The sequence below is a fragment of the Aspergillus costaricaensis genome (assembly GCF_003184835.1).
Source record: "Aspergillus costaricaensis CBS 115574 unplaced genomic scaffold BO79scaffold_10, whole genome shotgun sequence".
Taxonomy (NCBI): Eukaryota; Fungi; Ascomycota; class Eurotiomycetes; order Eurotiales; family Aspergillaceae; genus Aspergillus; species Aspergillus costaricensis.
In genome coordinates, this window is record NW_020291810.1 from 148,662 (window position 1) to 164,728 (window position 16,067).

Genomic DNA, 16,067 nt, shown 5'->3' on the forward strand with positions numbered 1-16,067 from the left:
TTAAATCCGCTTAAATCCGCGATTTTTTCAACGAGGTCGACTAGGTTCTGCCGCCTGAAGCGGTGTGGTGAGCGGTCAGAGCTCATTTTCTGCCAGCCTGTCAACAAAGGCGGTCAAATTTTATACAGATTCCACGGTGAGTGTTCGGGAACTGGAAACGCTTAAATCCGCTTAAATCCGAGGTTTTTCGAGCGAGGTTCGCTAGGTTCTGCCGCTTTGGGCGGTCAGTGGAGCGGTAGAGCACGTGATGGCAGAATAGAGTTCCTTTTGCGGCAGCGGTTCCGGCGCGTGTTTTTATTAGGCATCTTGCTCTTTGGTTTGCTGAGTACTAGTTGTACGGAGCATTGGCTCTAACTGTTACCCAGAATTCTGGAGAGATCTGATACTTACAGGGAGTGTGATGGAAAATTTGCTCTTGTGATCAATAACTGTCTACTACTACCTAACGCACTCTCCTAAAATTCAGTTCGGTTCATTTGGACAGCTACATGAAATATATATCCCCAGTTAGCAGAATGAACAACAACCCCTTCATTAATACTTATATGCAATTGAGGGTGGGAGCTCATAATAACTTAGGCTGCGATTACTACTATCCATAATGAGAAAACATTTGTTGCAATATTCTCACAGTATCCCAGACTCGATCTGCAGTGCCTACTACCCCTCCTTCTTTCTTTGGCCATCCGCAGCCACAGCAGACGAATGAGCCAGATGTTGTCGGAATGGCGCGGTCGGTGCTAGTGTTACTTAGTGCTACCGGCACTGCGAATCCAATCGCGGCGGTCCTCGTCGGAACTACATATCCGGAAAAACAAAGACCCTAGAAGAAGAAGCAGGGATACCGACAGGGATATTGTACAAGGGTTACCTAAACATAACTACCATTGACCTGAAGGTGCATAAAAATTAGTGATACACTGGTACTGTTGTCTAAAGATATTCCCCAGTTTGGTCAGATGCAGCAGTCGATGACGACGGGGTGCAGTCCGTGTTAAGCCACTGATGCCCCTCTGTGCTTCTGCAGTGGGATGCAGGCTTGTGATCGTCGACTGCCACGTTGCAGAGTACCCCTCATGGAGGATGCTATCTACTCGCCTTGACCCTGGAAGCTACGCATGCATACTGTTCTACAATGGATTGAAAAAATTGTGTTGTTGGTTGTTCATTGTGGTATATTCTATTTCATGTCATACACACTACCGTACATCATAAACAGATAGGTGCGTCCAACTCATATTCCAATCGCTTAGAAGCCGAACTGGCTCTCCTCGGTGTCCTCAATGTGGGCGGCAGCCTGCTCCTTGGCAAGTCTGCGCTTCTCCTGCCAGTTATCGATCTGGTCAAGACCCTTGGTCTCGAACTCGCGGTCGATGAAGGCACCGGCGAGACCGGCGAGGATCTCCTTGGCCTGGGCGTGGTTGGCGGGCTTGCCTGAGAGGAATTTAGTATCCTGAATCGAAGAGAAGAGATTAGGGGTGGCACTGACCGTTCTTCTCCTGGTGCTCCTCGTAGGCCTTCATGGCCTCGTAGGCAGCGGCACCACCGATGAGCTCGTGGCTGAACTTGGCCTTGTGCTCCTCGACAGGGGTGTCGTTGTAGGCGTTAGCCTGTTCCTCGCGAGATTCTGGGCACCCGTTAGCTCGAGGACTCACGTACACCGGAGGGGAGTACTCAGGGTCACTTACCGAACCAACCCATGATTGCTGAAGTGTATTGAAGATGTGTGGAATGATAGAAGAGATATGCTTGTGGATGATGAAGGAAAAGGGACGACAGGGGGGAAACGGAGGGGTAGAAATAGGTTGAGTTGGCTCTCCCCCTGGGTCCCTCTCTTCCCCTGATGGAGGGGTAAATGATATCATCGTCATGGCCGACTGAGATCTCGGTCTGGTTGGAGCCGTGAGGGGCTTGTTGGGGGCACCCAAAGAGGCAATGGAGGGGCAGCGCGTGGTATACTGAGGATTCAGTGGATGATGGTGGAGACACCGACTGGGGTGGACCGGGTTTCTTGTCAGGCCATGATTGGGCGCAATGCGGAAGCTAAGTCGCAACAAGCTCCAGTGGAAATCCTTCTGAGCCTTGGGTGGCTGCCAATGTTCTGGTTGCCCGGTGATGGTGGGTTTCGGCAGCCATTCGTGTTGTAAATACGCGAGAATCCCACTTGACTATTATCGCCTACTGAAGTCCACTAGTCGGTATAGTGCTGCTATATCGGGTCTGGGCGAGATGACGGGACCTCTGAATGGCCACTGCCCCACTGCATCAGCCACTTGATCCAATGCATTTACTGCCCTCCGTCGGCATGAGGCGCTGTTCTCAGACATAGGAAGCGAGCATCACCCCAATAGTCTTACCCAGTGATCCCGTAGCTTCTGGCCGTCTGACACTTTTCTTTCCCATTGATCCGAAACTAGGTTTTCGCTCATGATCGCCTCACCTGCGTGATTGCCCACCCTTTGACGTAACACCTCGTCTGAGGCATCGAAAATCTGTGTCGCGAATGCTCAAAGAGCAGCCCTGTATCTAGTTACTGCGTTAATGCAGTGAGAGCGCGAAGTGGAAGTGGCAGCACAGCCACACCACCTGCAGAGAAGTCGAAACGAAAGGAGCTATCTAGCGCTAGATAGGTAATGGCAATCGGATCCACCCAACCAACTCAGGGGTATCTAGTCTCGACTCTTTGACTTCAGACCTCAGACCCTCACCGCAAAGGTGCGATGCTATTTCTCTCATGGCCGCAGTGGGGGTCTCGCCCCAATTGCGAGAGATGATGCGATTACATCAGGCCGGTCGGCGTGGCTTCGTAACAGGGTGGTGCCATAATTCCTCTCGATGGTCTCAAATAGACAAGCGGCGGCCTCCGCCAGGACGTCTTATCGCATCCATAGCTGTAGGACTGATGTGAAACGGGCGAGGGCAAAGGGGAGGATCAGCACCGAATAGGGCGTTGAGATTTGGGAGAGATCTGCAGTAGCAACATGGGCGAATTAAATCGCCGGACGACGGCCGTTTCGGAGCCGCTGAGCCAATTCAATTGGTTGAAGCTGGCCGAAATATTGGGTACTGAGCACAAAGTTCCGATGGTCTCCATCCAAAATCGCTCGAATGCAGACTCCCTTCAACTCCGCACGTTATCCACCCGACGGAAAATAATGGGAGCGGTGTGCCAATCAGGAGGTTGTGGCTGGTGCAGTCCGAGACCGGCAAAAGTGCTATGGCCCCGAGCCCCCAACAACTTACACCGCCACTCTCTCTGCCGTCATCTTTCCAGCGCATCATGCAGTAGTCAGTCCGTAAATTAATGGAATCAGTCAATGGCGAAGTGATTAAGCCGCGATTGCAAGACGGCAAGTCAATTTGGAGTTCTCCCACGACGTAGGATTGAAGAGAGTTGGATACGGTCGTGCGGTAATCACTTGAAGCATGGCCAATAGTGGCGATTCTGGCCGGACAGCCTCAATAGTTCCGATCCCCACAGCCATCGGGGGATCGTCGCCAGCTCGTCCTCTTTAATGAGGGGTGAGATGATAGCATGATCATTATGCGCGAATTTAGTCCAGTCTGTCTCATATCTCAGTATCAGCATTGCGCGGGCAGCGACCTGGGGCATGGAATAGCCATAACCATCCCGCCTGCAGCCTCTTGGCGACTGAGGAAGTGCTTTTAGCTAGAGTTGGATAGCCACAACCTCTTTTGCTTACTCCGTAGGCATCCAGATCAACCAAGCTTCGATGAAGTATCCGGATTTTCAACATGGCAAAACAACTTGAACGAGCAGGTGCTCTACGTACTACTGGGTAGCTTCCAATGCAGTGTGCCGGATTTCTTTCCTGTCATTTCCGATCTTTAGAAGAACGTCTAAAATGGGTCAATAGGCTCTGCTGCGCCGCGATGTGCAGCGGGATGCGCCTTGCAGATGTCTAGGTGGCCCGATTATCCAAGACGATCATCAGAGTGGAGAGGTCGGTCCTGTGAATTCCGGTACAAGTAGTAACTAATTGCGAAAGCTGCGTCAGCTGCGAGCATGCGGCGCCAGTGTATCTACATGATGGTAGATATGTCATTGAAGTCGTGAATGGGGTAGATAGTAGTCAACGAATTGCCAACAACAACAGAGTCTGGTCTAGCAGCTGCATACCCGGCGACGAGTGTTTCCGACCGGACAGCCGGCACTAATTCCATGAGTTTCTCCCTTGGGCAGTCTGCATTTGACGGGTGGAAAATTGACTGTCTTGTTGAAACAATGTAGCTGTCAAGATTAGGGTTTTATTAGTTATCTAACTATTAACTTACAGACTGTGAGCTGATTCACCAAAGCCGGTCAGCTGATCTTCTTTGTTCCCTTTTCTCTCCCACAAGATAGATCTAGAGTTCTGTTCACTCCACTGTTCCAGGAAGGTCTACACAGGCTTTCAGGACTCAATGGGAGCTTGGATCGGCAAGCATCCTGCGTACTATGCCCCAATTACAAGAGGCTGACCTATTATTGATAATTAAGGTGATGCATGCACAGCAGCCGCATTAGAGGGTGTACAGAAGTACCGCCCGGCAGCATCTGGCGCACCGCTCGAACTGGGAAATTTGTTTTGCTGCCTGAGGCTCCCACTTATGCTCTGCCGTAAGCTAACACTTTCTAGAATCTATTTATCCCAATGTCGGAGAAGCTTATGCGAAGCGCTTGACCCAAGGATCAAGGACGGAATACCATTAGGCCCATTTAATTATATGTGTCTCAAAGTATTTCAGGCCTCGATCGATGGCAGTTTTTATTCTGAGTGACTCAAAGCTGAAAACCGTCTAAGAACGCGATACCAACACGCCAATTATCACAAAGTTCGCTGCTACCGGCTCATTATGTTCCTATTGTGGTGCTTGGCAGGCGGCTACGTGTGTGATGCGCTGGCAGCTCGGAACGAACAGTCAACAAACGGCTAGTTGTACTAACGGTTCGACACGCGCGGAATATTGATCCTATGAAACAATTTGTAAAGTGATTGTGCTAATGGAGGTGGACAGGTCACTCCACTGTTTGTAAACCACCACGAAATCGTGGAGGTATGCGGGGTGTTATGACAGCTCATAAGTGCCCACGGCGAAAAATTAAGCCGAAACGGGCGCTCAGCTGTTGAATATGGCATCCAGAACAGGAGCAATGGTCAGTATTTTATGATTGGCCTATTCTCCAATGACCCCTGCAATGGCTTCATCGTCGCTTTACGAATCAGTCTCCCTTCAACAAGGATCATGATGATGGCTAATTACCCCGCTACTCAGCCGCGCGCTATCTCGGCGCGTAGTGAGGCTGCGCAGCTCACGGCTCACCCTTGCCCACGCCTAAAAATCAATTGAGCCCGGAGCCCATATATACCGGACCGCGAAGTATCCGTGAAAACCAGGATAAGTACGCAGAGGATCGAAAACGCACACGAAAATATCAAGATGAAACGCTACTCCAGGAGGATTTGGCGGAAGATCAAAGGCGGAGAAGATGGTCATCCTTCGTCCGCAACCCCCCGGGTGGTCCTTGATCAACAAAACCTTGGGAAATTCCCAGATGCAACGCAGCAAATAGCGGAGGTGAAAGGAACCGATTTGTGGCAGATCGCTTACGAGGAACTATCTCCCGCCGACAAAGGCACGCTTGCAAGCATACAGCAAGTTGGACAACCATCCCTTCAGCGTAGCAAAACTTTGGAGGTAGTGGATGACGTTATCGAGGCGACAAAGAAGCAGTATGAAGAGTATCAGAAAGGAGGCCTGAAGATAAGGAAGGGGCCGGAGAAGGATGACATCAATCTCCGAGATATTGCACACAAGATTTTGAATGCCACTTTATCTTTCCGAGGCATTGCCAATGTGCTCGTGGCGGGTGATCAGACTGGTTCAGCCTCAATTGCTTGGGGAATCGTGTTGCTAGGACTGACAGTAAGTGGTTCACTGAAGATTTCAGTACTTGTAACAACTAATAGAATCTTTCAACAGGTAACATACAATCACCACCAGATACGGAAAGCCCAGTTTCAATCAGCCGAGTTTTTAACCGATGTTCTTACACGATGTGCCTTTATCGAAAAGGAGCACTATCACGATAGCCGCTACGCAACACAGGATAAGGTTGAGGTTGCCATCGTTCAGGTTTATAAAGGTATCTTACGCTATACAGCACAAGTACACCGAATGCAAAAAGCCAAGGTGGGTGAGAGGTTACTGGAAAGCCTTTTCCCGGTAACAAGCCACCCACTCAAAGAAATTGAGACACAAATCAGAAGCGACGAGGTAAGGCTGCGCCAATGGGTCAGACACGATGAGCATTTACAGAGCCAAGCAAAAGCCGAAGAGTTGCTTGGGCGGATAGATGAATTCATAGTGTTGTTGAAGAATTTGCACCGAAAATTTGATCTCTATAACCTACCAGATGCCGAAGGGGCTTCTTACGACTCATATCAAGATCAACATGAGGAAGAGTGCCTTGATGGGACAAGGGAAGAGCTTCTTCAACAAGCCAGTGATTGGGGAAGTTGCTCACAAGGAGAGTGTCTCTTCTGGTTGAACGGTATGGCCGGCACAGGAAAGTCGACAATCGCACGATCGCTCGCCAGGAGCTTTGAAGAAAAGGGCCAACTTGGAGCGACCTACTTCTTCAAAAGGGGAGAAGGTGACCGCGGCCATGCGAAGAGATTTGTTTCGACAATTACAAGACAACTTATTGCGGCGATCCCCGATCTCGCAACTGGCGTCTCCAAAGCCATCGAAGATGATCCAGATATCTCGAGACGTGGCTTCAGGATACAGTTCGAAAAGCTGCTTCTTGAACCTTTGAGCGAGCTGGATGATAGTCAAAACATGACCACATACGTGATCGTAGTCGACGCACTGGACGAATGCGAGGAAGAGCAGGATATACGGCTTCTATTGCAACTGTTTCCCCGTATTCAAGAGTCAAAGTCTGTCCAGCTACGAGCCTTTATAACCAGCCGCCCTGAACTACCAATACAACTAGGCTTCCAACAGGACACAGTAAAGGATAACCACCGGGATCTTGTTCTTCATCAGATTCCCATGCCTGTGATAGAGCACGATATTGCTTTGTACCTGACACATAAGCTGAGGATTATCCGGGAGACTCGGTCACTACCTCCGGACTGGCCTGGTGATAACATCCTTCGGCAATTGGTCAAGATGTCAGTACCTTTGTTCATCTTTGCGGCCACCGTGTGCCGTGTGTTTGAAGACTACGATCTGGATCCTGAACAAAGTCTCACTGAAATCCTCGAATACCAAAATGAAGAATCGAAGTTGGATGGAACATACCTTCCAGTACTGCAAAGGCTTTCGACTCATAGCGGCAAGCGGCACAAAATGATTGTCGAAGAATTCCAGGAAGTGATTGGCACAATCATAATACTTGAGGCGCCACTTTCTGTCAGCTCCCTGTCTGAGATCCTTGGTATTCGGAGGAGCACTATTAATACTCGCTTGGGCCGACTCCATGCGGTACTCAATATCCCAGGTGACGAGACGAAGCCTGTCGGACTCTTCCACTTGTCATTTCGAGACTTTCTACTCGACCCAGAGACGCGTGAGAAGACTGATTTCTGGGTAGACGGTAGGCTAACGCACCGAAAGCTCGCTGGCAAGTGTCTTGAGATCATGAGAAGCAGACTAAAAAGGAATATGTGCGATCTCCCATATGAAGGTTTTGAGCGAACTGAAATCAACACAGACACCTTTGGGAAACCCGTGAGAGGTTTCATACCATCGGAACTAGAATATTGCTGCCGATACTGGATACGCCATATAGCACAGTGCAAGGACCCAGTGGAGCTAGCGGATGAAATCCACGCTTTCTTCCGAGAACATTTCCTTCACTGGGCCGAAGTCATGTGTCTTTTAGGTTATGCATCCGAGATTGTTGGAAATATCGAGACCCTTCAGTCGATGATAAAGGTACTTCCATTGAACCCATTTTTTTGTTGTGGATACTGAAGATATTTGTAGAAACAGGAAGAGTCCGAAGCATCCAGATTCTTATATGACGCAAAACGGTTCATGCTGAAGTGTCGACGTATATCTGATGTTGCGCCACTTCAAGTGTATTGCTCAGGGTTGATATTCGCCCCGGCCAAGTCACTCATTGGAAGAGGGAGTGAAATACCCAGATGGACTAAGAGGTTGCCAGAGGCTGATGAATATTGGAGTGCGGATTTGGAAAGCATTGATGGCCATAATGGCATGGCGGTTCGATCGGTGGCCTTTTCACCAGACGGACGATGGCTGGCTTCAGGCTCCGATGACAAAACCATCAAGATTTGGGATGTGGCGACCAGTACGCTGCACCAGAGCCTTGAGGGTCATGACGACTCGGTGGTATCAACAGCCTTCTCACCAGATGGACGCTCACTGGTATCAGGGTCTCACGACAATACTATCAGGCTCTGGGACCTGGCGACCGGTTCATGCCAGACCCTGGGAAGCCACGAGGACAGGGTTTGGTCCGTAGCCTTCTCAGCTAATGGCCTGCTGATAGCATCTGGCTCCGACGACCATTCGGTCAAAATTTGGGACCTGGTGAGCAGCTCACATCAGACACTGAAAAGCCACTTCAGTCGTATTTGGTCTGTGGCGTTCTCGGCCGACGGGGAATGGCTAGCGTCTGGCTCCGATGACAAGAGCATTAAACTTTGGGATCCCATATCAGGTGAGCTGAAACATACACTTGAGAAAGCTAGTTGGTTTGTCGAGGCAGTAGCCTTCTTCCCGGATGGGCACTTGGCGTCTGGAGCGGGTGCTGTTCAGATCTGGGACCTGGAGACGAGTACCGTGCGACAGACGCTCGGGAACGTGACAGATAGAGTTTGGGCAGTGGCCGTCTCCTCCAATGGACGATTTTTGGCATCCAGCCAGCTCCACGATAGAACGATCAGGATATGGGATTTGACCACTGGCATGGTGCAGCAGACATTAGTCGGCCAACCTTTTAGTGCTCAAAGTGTTGCATTCTCTCCTGATGGGCGACTGCTGGCATCTTGCTCTGCGGGCAACATCATCAAGCTCTGGGACTTGGATATCAAATCTGAAGAGTCGGAAATTGAGGGAACACCACCAAGAACTGAAAACTACTCCACACTGGCCTTTTCGACAGACGGACAATGGCTCGTATGTGGTGTTTTTGACGGTATCATCGAGATCTGGGACTTGGGTCTGGCGCTCCAAGGTGACCCCGCGACCAGCGCCCTGCGGTTGATCCTCGAGGAGCATAGCCGTGGTATATCAACTCTGGCATTCTCTGCGAATGGCAAATGGCTGGCATCGGGATCGTATGATAAAACCATCAAGATCTGGGATTGCAGCACCTTCCGCAGCGGTACAGCGAGTGATGCTCTGCATCGAGCACTCGAGGGACATGATGGCAGTGTTCTGAGAGTATTGTTCTCCCCAGATGGACAGAGGCTTGCATCCATCGCTGAAGACAAGACCATCAAACTCTGGGATTCTGTTACTGGTGCTCTTCAACATGTTATGCAGGGTCACCAGTACATGGCTAGGTTTCTGGCTTTCTCACCCGATGGACAGTGGCTTGCATCTGCTGACAATGTGATCAACGTCTGGGACACGAACACTGGTGCTCTGCTGCATCGGATTGAAATACCTGGATTCTTAGGGGAGCTCTCATTCACCAAAGACGGGCTTCATCTGGACACGACTTTCGGGCTTTACAGTATTCCGACAGCCGATCCCACAATTCCTGCTGACATTCTACCGAAACCGGAGCTTTGTCTTGTGAAGCAGCAATGGATCACTGTGAATGGGAAGAAAGTTCTCTGGATACCACCCGACTACCGCGGGCATGTGGCCGTTCGTGATAGACTGGTCGCTCTAGGAACTAAGCCTTTAGGGCGGCGACCGAGGTCACTTGCGCTGTTCGAGTTTTGATGATAAAATTGGTCTTCTCGCTATGTAGCTACGTAGTATCTCAAAGTTTGTTGGAGCAGCCAACAGGAGCCTTGGGTAATATAATTCAATCTATTTCGATATGAACCTAGCACCAATCATGAGTTCTGTGCGGCCACGAGGGCGTCGGCCGAATCTCCACCCAACGCCGATGTGCCAATTAGGGCGCACGGGGATGGGAGTGGCTCTATCCGCCAGAATCCGGCGGGAAACCGGCCAAGCGCCCTAAAATGTCTATTATAAACATCTGATCCACCACGACCAAACGTGCCTCTCAGAACTCACCATGGCTTGTTAAGTGAGGAACGATGTGTAAGCGCGATTGCTTTATTGGAGCGCGGATGTTGACCTAAGATCTCACCCCTGCATCGCAGGCAACCCCGTCGGAGACACGCGACAATGGCATGATTTGGGCGATACAATAATATTCTGCCCATTGTCACTGAGAGAAAGAAAACAATGCCAGTTCTTTATCAGTCGCAGGTGGTCGACATGAGTATCATCAAAAGTTTTGCCTACTTATCCTTTTAATTAGACAGATTCCTCGCACCGCGGGGCTGGTATGATGTTGGGGCTGACAGCCTCGGATGGAGACAGCGAGCTGAGGCCAAGACGATCCATCGATCCAATGATCCCCACGAGGACCCAGTACAGTGTAACCATGAACAACAATGGCCCCTCTGTCTGGTCAATGCATCCCGACCCCTCCCATCAGTCTTCTGCTTCTTGCACCTCAAATGACTACCACCACCGGTCGCAGACTAAACCAGCGCGATAACAAACGGCTGCGACCTGGCCGTTTTTGCAACCGGTCTAGATAGATAGGCCATGTGCGCTATCTTGAACACTAAATCTGACTTTAAGCCGGCTGACACCCCCACTGCTAGGCAAAAATTAGTGCTTCCTATTGTCGCAGTGGCTTCGAACAAACCGAGGCCATTGTTATAGGCCACGTCTCCTGAGAGGCGGAGACGGACATGACTCTAGCCTGGGTGGAGGATATATAGTCTGGCTATCTACCCCTGTTGGTTCTTTACTCAATATTTCCCCAACTTCCACTAGCATACACCACACAACACAATGGGCGACGCCGCAGGACTTCCCGACTACGTTCTGGACCCCAATGCGGTCCTCAACGACACAGACGCCGCCTGGCGTCACGGTGGTCCCCCGGACTACAGCAAGACCCGGGCCTACTACGAAGAGAGTACGCCGTCTTCCCAATCCAACCATTCCCCAGATCAATACTAACAATTTAAACCAACAGCCAAGAAAATGACCCACGAATCCGGCAGCCTCCCCTTCCTCGTCGAGAACCTCGTCAAGAACTGGGAAATCGAAGCGTCCTTCAAGACCAACCTCGCGGACTGGCGCACCATCGACCACGAGACATACCACTTCACATTGAACGGCGGGCCCCCGTTGAGCGGCGAACACATGCTGAAAGTCGGCACGTACAATGCGCTCCTCACGCCGAGTGCGTACTACGATCCCGCCAATAATGATTTCGAGGCGAGTCACAAGTCGTTTAAGCGCATGATGCCGACGTTTGCATGGGAGGTGCTGGAGGTATATAGCGGGCCGCCGGTCGTGGTGTTTAAGTGGAGGCATTGGGGCGTTATGGCTAGGGATTATGTTGGATTCAATGAGTATGTTCAATACCCTCCTCCCGAACGGTGATTTATGTGTGGGTGGGAACTAATAATGGTATAGCAAGGGAGAAAAGGTCAAGATCGCTGCGCACGGTGGACCTATCGATATTCAGGGTATTGTGATCGCCAAGGTCAATGATGCCCTCAAGCTGCAGCGCATTGATGTGTGGTTTGACCCTCTGGAGATGTTCCGCCAGATTGCCAAGGACCATGAACAGCTTAAGGTGGAGGGCGAGGAGAAGACTGCTTCGGGGTGTCCGTTTGCTGGGGCCAAGGAGTAGATGGGATGTATGATGTAGATTGAGGATATGTGAGAATACGAATTTCTTTACAAGTTCATTGTGGTTAACCGGCTTCTTAAAATGTATTTTTTATCCCGTAGTCTGTTTTGTTTAGCTTGGACATTGCTATCTCCGTGTTGCCATTCCCGGCGAGTCAAACGAAAATCTATCATAGGCAGTGCTTGTTACGGATGATTGGGACTATGATGCCATATTTAGGTTATCATCCATTCAATCCCTTGTATAGTGGTTCATAATGTATTACATTGAAGGTATTCCACCTCATGGAGTCTAGAAAGTACCCTCACCACTCCCTCCATCTGCACACACCGGAAATGACCAACTCATGCACACCTGCCACACACCTACAAAGTGGCCGGATTGACCTTGCAATAATCCAAATTATGAATATCAGTATTGGGATTTCCCGCCCAAGTCCTATCCCACCATTAGCACCTCACACACTCTCTCAGAACCCCAAAGGAAAGGAAACTCACGGAAACGCATGCTCCACCCCACTCCCACCAAACACCGCGAAGGTGAGAATAAACACACAAATCTGCGTGCCACCATCCAACGCCGCCGAGACAATATAATTATACTTATTAAACAACTGAGGATGATACCGCCTGAGCCAGAACTGGGCCGCAAATCCCAGCAGGAAGTACGACATGATGGAGGCGTTAATACCCACGAACAACCAGCCCATGTACCAGAGGATGATGGAGGTGTTGAGGTATGAGAAGATCGGATGCGGGTAGTATCGGTTGGCGAGCCAGAAGGGTACAGGCACAATGAAGCCAACGAGGTAGGCTATGGTAACCCATTCGTAGCGGCCGCCGATGGAGAACATGTCGTTGGCGATACTCCAGGCTATGGCGAGACTGTTGAATTGGTTTGGGGGTGTTAGCTTTGGGGTAAAAGGTGGGATGGGGATGGGGGACTTATTTGAACGTTGGCGCCACTCCAGATGTTGGTGCCGTCGATGGAGATGAGGACTTCGGATTGGTTTCGGACGATGCTTGGGTTATAGTTAGTGGGGGTAAGTAGGATATAGGGAGGGAACATACATCAGCATCATCACGTAGTTGAATAGAGCACCGATGATGCAGCCCATCACTTGCACGAAGAAGGTGCATTTCGGAGATAGATGCACTTGTTGCGCTAGTCGTAGATCCTTGGCCAAGACCTGTCCCTGCTGCAGCGAGTTGTAGGTGAAGCAGGTGAAGTAGAGGTCTGCACGTTAGCTGGGTCAGACATTCGAGCGAAAGTTCACTTACTAGCCAACGGCTTCCCCGGGAACATGTAGCCCGCCAGCATCTGACAGATAGGCTGAACGTTGAACTGAAATCCAGTCAATCCGTATTGCGCGCCGAAGAAGAGCATAAACACCAGCGTGAGGATGTTGCCGACGATGAATCCCCACCACGGCAGCGTAGACTTCATCGCATACAAGCAGCCTAAGCCAACGGCAAAGCTCGCAATCAGGACAGCACCCCACCACCACAGCGGAGTATCCTGGTAGAGATTGCGCAGCATAAGACGGTAGTGTGGATCGAGTGTGTCGTCGTTGACGCGTCGTGCGAGACGTTCCTCCGGGGTCTCCTGGTTTTTCCAGAACTTGTAGGTCTCCAGCTTCAGCCATTTCTTGAGTTTGCTGGGGGCAGCCCAGGCCCAGCCGACCTTGATGTCGTCGAAATCCCACAGCAGCATGTGGGTCAGTGTGGCGGTCACTCCCATGTTGGAGGTGATGAGGTATACCACGTATGTTCCAGTCAGCCAGGGCAGACCCTGCTCTTTGAGGGCCGCAGGGTCGACAATGTACTCGGAGTTGAGGATCAGGGTCTGGTTATACTCATTGTAGGAGGTGGAGTTGGAGTCGCCGTAGTAAAGCAACTGGGACAAGAATGGGAAGTCTTGAGAACGCCAGATATTGCCATAGTAGACGGCCATGAAGAGGATGATGCAGCCCAGGTATCCGATGAAATTGTTGGTCATAGCGTACAGCGGATACCACAGTGGCGAGCCCAACGAGGCGATGTAGTTCCAATCGAAGGAAAGGGAGAGAAATCCGAGTCCCTCGTTTCCGGAAGCACCACCAAACAGGTTGGTGAAGACTAGACTGTGCTGATCGGCCAAGCAGAAGATGGAGAAACCTTCAAGAAGGGGAAAGATATACTCCGGGATGATGGTCCAGAAGAAGAGGATGCAAAAGAAGATGTAGAAGATCTTCAACCGTGCCTTAGACTGCGCCTTGTCTTTGTGCAATGACTCCAGCAGACTGGTGATGGGTAGGGTCATGGGCCAGATCATCTTGGTTGGCCGCACGATGACATCGCGCAGCAGACCGGCGATACCAAAACCAATGAGCTGAGAGGACAGCACAATGAAGACAGCAGCAGCGTGGTTGGGATATCCACCGTAGAAGAGCTGCTGGGCTGATAGGGCCTCGGTGGCTAGCGCGGACTGTGTAGCGGCGGAGGACATGAGGGAAATGGCGGCATGTTCTTTGGCATTGAAAGGGCCCGGGTTCAGTAACTTTCCGATGACGCCTCGACGAGGAATGACATATGCCATGAGCTCCCCCAGGATGTAGGCAATGACCGTGAGGAAGACCTGCGAGACGTAGATGGTCTGCGGCTTGAAGTAGAAGATCTCCTGGAGCACACCACCGAAGATGGACAGACCGGCACCTACTGGAGCTTAGCAAAAGACCACGTTGTGGTGAGAGAAAATCTTACCAAGGAAGACCATGCGAAAGCTCCATGGGTTCAGGGATGGATCATCTTCGACCTTGATGATATGAGTGACGAGATCTTGAGCCGTGCTCACCACCTGGTCGCTGTCATAGTCATCGTCCTCGCCAATGCGCACCGTCTGACCCTTTTCGAGCACTTGGGGCTCTAAGGCAGGACTTTCCTGACTCGACGTCTCATTGTAGCTCGGTATCTCCTGCTCGGGAGACACACTGGCCGACTTGGTCTCCATGATCAATGAGTGAGGTCTGACTGGACGGTATTTCCCCGACGCTGCAGGAGGGGTGGCTTGCATTATATACGAGGCCAGCCCGGAAAAAAGCCTCACTGGTAGAAGCAGCAGCAGCAGCAGCACAAGGTGGTTGCCACATGGGACTTACGATAAGAGCTGCAGAGCAGAGTGGCTCTCGTTCTGCATAGGGTCTCTCTGTACAAGGTCAAGCACTCAACCCTGCAGGCTAAGCATTTTTAGCGTAGGACGCGATAAGGCAGGATCTGAAAACTCTGAGATAGTGTGTAAAGCTGATTGCATTCGACTGTTTCTAGATGTAATCCGAATGAGTTCATTGGACTCGATAAGGGCATGGTAGTTCGGTTGGCATCGCTTCACGCTGGTTCAATAATAAACCACTGGAAGGCCGGCATCCCCAGAACCCTGGCCCACTAGTATACGAGCCTTATCTGTCCTTTGTGGAATTGAATTTCTGTAAGACATGCAGATGCCGATAAGGCGATTGTCCAGCCAGTGCACGGTCGGCTTTCACTGAGAGATATGTCTGCACCGATGCGAGCCGATGGAGGACCATGGAGAGGTGGCATTGGCTGTGGGAGAGATAAATGAGCTCAACGACCCAATTCACATAACTACACATCATACGCAATGAAAGGTGCTTCTTACACATATCCCTCTCCTAACCCTCACATTGTCTCCCTCTGTCTCTGTCTCTTTCTCTCCCTCTCTCTCTTCTGTCTGTGTCGGCACTAACCCGAATGAGCGGGTATCGGCAGTCCGACGGATCTCCGGGGGCCGCACGTCCAGTGCCGATCGCTACCCAACTAAGCAGAAGAGTGAGGAGTGGGCAGTGGTGTCACCGACCATAAAAATGCTTGCTTTGCCCATCCAGCCATCACTCGTCCAGTTTGCTCCAGTCGTACCAGTATCGCCCCCAAGGCCGCGCATCTGAAACCAACCGGTTGGATGAAATCACCCGTCGGGTGGCACCCGAGCGGCCACTGGCTGGGATCATCGCCCGTAACGCGTCAACAGCAATCAAACGAAGGATGCGAGATTATTCAGCGGACGCTTCCATTCCATTTTTCCGTTCCTGACACTGCCTCTCATCCTACTGTAACATTATTATTGTGATTATTTTTATTCTGGGTGATGTGTCCACTAGACGGCACGTGGAATCATCAGAATTTGT

At 50.8% G+C, this 16,067-nt stretch overlaps 4 protein-coding genes across 4 annotated transcripts; 2 read left to right on the forward strand and 2 right to left on the reverse strand.

Annotated features, from left to right (window-relative positions):
* Positions 1-1,186: 1,186 nt before the first annotated feature.
* On the reverse strand, positions 1,187-1,727 carry BO79DRAFT_192030 (DUF3759 domain-containing protein). The gene is made up of 3 exons (XM_025680866.1): positions 1,689-1,727; positions 1,490-1,627; positions 1,187-1,434 (listed from the first exon to the last, which is right to left on the reverse strand). Exons 1-3 carry the CDS (start codon positions 1,699-1,701, stop codon positions 1,250-1,252), a joined length of 336 nt encoding a protein of 111 aa, XP_025541303.1. The 5' UTR covers positions 1,702-1,727; the 3' UTR covers positions 1,187-1,249.
* A 3,349-nt stretch (positions 1,728-5,076) lies between these two features.
* Positions 5,077-9,946, forward strand: BO79DRAFT_5551 (WD40 repeat-like protein). The gene is made up of 4 exons (XM_025689419.1): positions 5,077-5,158; positions 5,278-5,928; positions 5,986-7,950; positions 8,002-9,946. The coding sequence occupies exons 2-4, from the start codon at positions 5,443-5,445 to the stop codon at positions 9,934-9,936; spliced, it is 4,386 nt and encodes a 1,461-aa protein (XP_025541304.1). The 5' UTR covers positions 5,077-5,158; positions 5,278-5,442; the 3' UTR covers positions 9,937-9,946.
* Positions 9,947-10,576: 630 nt separating this feature from the next.
* Positions 10,577-11,957, forward strand: BO79DRAFT_208312 (uncharacterized protein). The gene is made up of 3 exons (XM_025682368.1): positions 10,577-11,161; positions 11,222-11,603; positions 11,668-11,957. Exons 1-3 carry the CDS (start codon positions 11,035-11,037, stop codon positions 11,885-11,887), a joined length of 729 nt encoding a protein of 242 aa, XP_025541305.1. The 5' UTR covers positions 10,577-11,034; the 3' UTR covers positions 11,888-11,957.
* A 259-nt stretch (positions 11,958-12,216) lies between these two features.
* Positions 12,217-14,875, reverse strand: BO79DRAFT_262126 (OPT family oligopeptide transporter; the record flags this gene model as incomplete). The annotated part of the gene is made up of 5 exons (XM_025686556.1): positions 12,217-12,325; positions 12,385-12,771; positions 12,958-13,123; positions 13,168-14,583; positions 14,629-14,875. The coding sequence occupies 5 exons, from the start codon at positions 14,873-14,875 to the stop codon at positions 12,253-12,255; spliced, it is 2,289 nt and encodes a 762-aa protein (XP_025541306.1). The 3' UTR covers positions 12,217-12,252.
* Positions 14,876-16,067: the final 1,192 nt, after the last annotated feature.